Genomic DNA, 4316 nt, shown 5'->3' with positions numbered 1-4316 from the left:
CTTAGAATAGGCAGGCCTGGAAAGGAACATCATGGTCCCAACTCCCAAGCTAGCGCCAGCAGGTTCAATGTTCTGCTCGTGTCGAACCCAAACATGGAAGTGGCAAAGTATCTTCCAGCATTCGGTTGACCTGCAGCAATTGTTGAAGTTGGTCCTCAGATTCAGTGGCTGTTTGGATTGTGTCCACCCTAGGCGATCAAAATCGAATGCCTAGGAATCATGTTTGGTTATGCAGCCTTGCCTGAGGACAAAACCTGAGCGTTGAGAGAAGTGGAGCTCAATCAATATCTTGGGTTTAGTGTTGCTCAATCAATATCTACGGCTACGGCTCTAAGACCCAAAATCCTTGAAAACATAGGCCGGTCATATAGTGAGGAGAGCGCTAGCTGAGGTCTTGTTTAGATTGAGGTTAGGAATTAGTATTTGGCACTGTAACACTTTCGTTTGTATTTGATAATTATTATCCAATCATGGTCTAACTATGCTCAAAAGATTCGTCTCGTAATTTACAATCAAACTGTGTAATTAGTTATTTTTTTTATCTACATTTAATACTCCATGCATGTGTCCAAAGATTTGATGTGATGGAGAGAGAGTGAAAAAACTTGCAATCGCCTGAGTGTAAAAATTATGTTTAGGTTTTAGTAGTTAATGAGATAAAAGGTTATAACTTCATTTCGTCCAGGGGCTTTGACCTCTAATAGGTAACAACTGCCAGCTCTGACCATAAAAGTCGCAAATCACTAACGCTGGAAAAAAAAAATGCAAAATGCTCAGTCCTGGCTGAGCGGTAAATTATTTATTTACCAAATCCAAAGGTCCATAGGTATTTTAAAGCTAATCTATAGGAATGAACAGTACCCCCTGTACATGAATACATGACATGAATTTTAGCCTGTTTGATTTATGGCCTGCCGGGCAGCTCATGAGCCAGGCATTCATTCATCAGCACCGACACTGGCTTGTTTGGTTAGTGTCCTAAGAAACTTGCCCAACAACTTTGGACACCTAGGATTGCTGCCTGACCAGGCAGCCTTTCCAGGATCCAAACCAAAAAGAAATAAGACCACTGATCGAGATTCTACACAGCACTAGGCAACTTACCTGAGTAACAAACAAACAGACCATTGAATGAACCGGTTAAGAGTCAAGACACCAGTAGAGCCTCACTGCATTTCAATTATAAACAACAGCTGCCTCCATGCTACTCAAGTCCCCAGGATTACTCCTAAGGCAGATTCTTACTGACAGATCTAGTTTCAGTTTGTTTCAGAACACTTGAAACCATGCTTCCTGAAATATTCACGAAATCCATACATGCTCTGATCATAGTTGAACTGCAGGAGATACAATACATCATCAGCTCAACAACAAAACATGAATTCAACTATTGAACGGACAGGCACCAGCTTACAGGTAGCACTTTTACAGAATACTTTGTGATGTTAGGATCCACGCTGTTTCCTTGGCTTGCAGCCTAAAGTATAGAAAAAAGTCAAGCCAAGACGATAAATGAAAACATGTTCATGGTTGTGAAAGAAAAATATCTGCAACTCTACAACCAATCAATAGCGATGCCTGAGGATGAAGGAATGAAAACAACATTTTAGCCTTGTAGGCAGCTGAACAAGTGCTCCCTCCATTTTAAATTAGTGGGCGTGTAATTTTTGAATTGCTGTGTAAGGTTAGAGGGCCCGCACATGTTCCCAAGCATTTTTGTTCTCGCTTTTAGTCAAATGTACCCCTGTAAACTAGTAACACACTAAATGTGCATGCAGGCTAGTAGCTTAGTTCCTATGAGGGCAGTCCTAATGGTGCATTGATGATGATTTATATCCTCATTAAATGACTTGCCACGTAGGCAAAACGCTGATATGACAACATAATTAATAAAAAAAGAGAGCAAAAATCATAGAAATGGTTTCTTCACGAAGAAATCAGGTCTACTCTTGACCCAATGCACCGAGAAACCATGAAATCGCCATTGGGGAGAAACCACCAGTTTCTAGGGAGCTTGTGTCGCACTCTCATTGGAGGAAGAAGATAGAGTTGGGAGAGAGAAAGAGAAAATAATTATTACTCATAGAAACCATGGGTTGGAAAGCCGTATTTTTTTTGGTGCGGTATCCTATGTTATAGAAAGTACCAGTTTCTTTCATTGGGACTGCCCTGAGTTGTTCGGCAAGCAGAAGTTTGTCATGTACCAATCTTGTTTCACTTATCATCATCTAGCCATGAGTACTAAGGAAATTATAAAGAATATAAAATATCAAGAAGGAAAAATGATCACAACACAATGATACTAACTTAGCAGGCAACGAGCTCACAACAAAATCACGCCTTGATCCACTATGCTGCTATCTGTTATCCCAGTTGGCACAATTTTTTGTAAAAAAGCAGTGAAATAGTAACCAGAGAATGAATTAAAATTGCATGAAGGATCCAAACAAATACCAAGCAAACAATCACCTGTTCTGGGCTGTAAAATACTTCAACAAATGGATATTCATTCCTTTGCCTGGTGAGGCAAAACCCTGGATACTTCGGGCACTCAACCTGATGGCAGACAAGATGTTCAATGGTTCCTTGCTGGAGGCAAGCCTAATCAGAAAAGACCCCCCCCCTGGACACACACACACAAACAAAAAAAACTTGCTTGTCTAAGTGAAACAGGAAGTAGAAAAAAGAACATATACTAAGACAAATATGCAAACATAGACAACACTGAATTTGATCAGTGAAACTGAATACAACAATAGAAATCATTGATTAAGGATAATCAATTTACACGGTAAAATTAAAATGAGCCAGCCAGGAACAAAGTTTATAGCTTTATCATCAGATAAATAATAGTTCTAATCACCAACAAAAAGTTGCACTTTAAGCATAATAGGCTATAACATGTATAATTTTAATTTAGGCAACAAGTAGTTAATGAAGCACCATAAGTTCACAGTCTTATCCAAATAGTTCATCAATTAGAAGTGATCTGACAAGACTACGAGAAATTTTTCTTGTAAATGTAAAATGAAGAGTAGCTTACTCGGACAAACTTGACATGCGGATAAAATGTAGCAGCAGCCTCTTCCAGCAAAATGCAATTTTCAGGATTGAAGTGAGAACAGCTCATGAGGATTTGCTATTCGAGTTAGTGTTTTTGAAAAAAAAATACAGCAGAGTTAGTATACTTAATAGTAAAGGCAACGACTACAGGCCTGCCTTCATGCAATAGCTGCACAAACTGACGCTCAGATGTGAATGGTATAATTCTTGATGGCCCGAGGTCCTTGGGATATCCAGTGTAGTACCTGTAGTTTTCAAGATTAAGATAGCATTAAGACGTAGTGTTACATGATAAAATAAAAAGGCGCAATAATGAGTTTAGTTCCAAGAACAAGTATATCTACAGGAAAAAATACCGTAACACCCCAAAACCTCCCTACCTAAGATGCCACTACAAGGGATAGAACTAGAGCAAACATTGACAATTTTGGCAACATCTCCCCTAAAAATAAGAGTAACACGGAAGCAACAACATAGAGAAAGATATGAATAAGCTTAACAACAAGATATAGCATCCTAATGAGCAGGTAAACATCAAACAAAGTCTAGAAAGACTAGACTTCCCAACAACAACTACAAGCCAAAGTTAAGGTTAACCAATAAATAGGGACGGTTAGACAGCCGCATGGGCACCTGGGCCATCGGCGCATTATGGTTAGCTATAAATTGATTGATGTTATATTAGGCAAGGAGATCCGACGGTGGCCGTACTTCTATAAACCAACCCACAGTCCTCCTTGCCTATACATATGTAACCTTGCCATTGGCCTCCTAATCAATCTATCAATTTCATGTGCCATACTCTGCTTCCCCTCCCAAAGGGCGATGTCATTCCCCGTGTGGTCAATCAGCACTCCATGACCACCAGGGCGAAACATGGCTTCCGGGTGCCTGCTACGTTCATAACGCGCCACTGTCTCCTGTCCTGAAGACATATCGCGCCGCCCTTGCAGACCAAAACTGGCAAGCTGCGATGCTGAACATGCTGCCCTTCTCCAGAATCACATTTGAGACCCTGTTGCGCGCCCCCTGGTGCGAATGTGGTCACTGGCAAATGGATCTTCAAGCACAAGTTCAAGGCTGATGGTTCACTGGAGCACTACAAAGCTTGTTGGGTTCTCCGCGGCTTCACACAACGCCCATGTGTTGATTTTGCAGAAACCTTCAGCCTCGTCGTCAAACCGGCCACCGTGCAGACTGTGCTCTCCCTGTCTCTCTCCCGCAATTACACTACACCACAACACCAAAATACC

The 4316-nt window shown here is 41.0% G+C and overlaps 1 protein-coding gene across 1 annotated transcript; it reads right to left on the bottom strand.

Moving 5' to 3' along the window:
• Window positions 1-1217: 1217 nt before the first annotated feature.
• Window positions 1218-3998, bottom strand: LOC136468849 (uncharacterized). Its single transcript, XM_066467264.1, has 6 exons — window positions 3820-3998; window positions 3189-3308; window positions 3044-3125; window positions 2470-2556; window positions 1415-1477; window positions 1218-1337 (listed from the first exon to the last, which is right to left on the bottom strand). Exons 1-6 carry the CDS (start codon window positions 3996-3998, stop codon window positions 1260-1262), a joined length of 609 nt encoding a protein of 202 aa, XP_066323361.1. The 3' UTR covers window positions 1218-1259.
• Between the last annotated feature and the right edge of the window lie 318 nt (window positions 3999-4316).

This window comes from Miscanthus floridulus, chromosome 8 (genome assembly GCF_019320115.1).
Source record: "Miscanthus floridulus cultivar M001 chromosome 8, ASM1932011v1, whole genome shotgun sequence".
Lineage (NCBI taxonomy): Eukaryota > Viridiplantae > Streptophyta > Magnoliopsida > Poales > Poaceae > Miscanthus > Miscanthus floridulus.
This window is presented reverse-complemented; position numbering and strand designations above follow the sequence as displayed.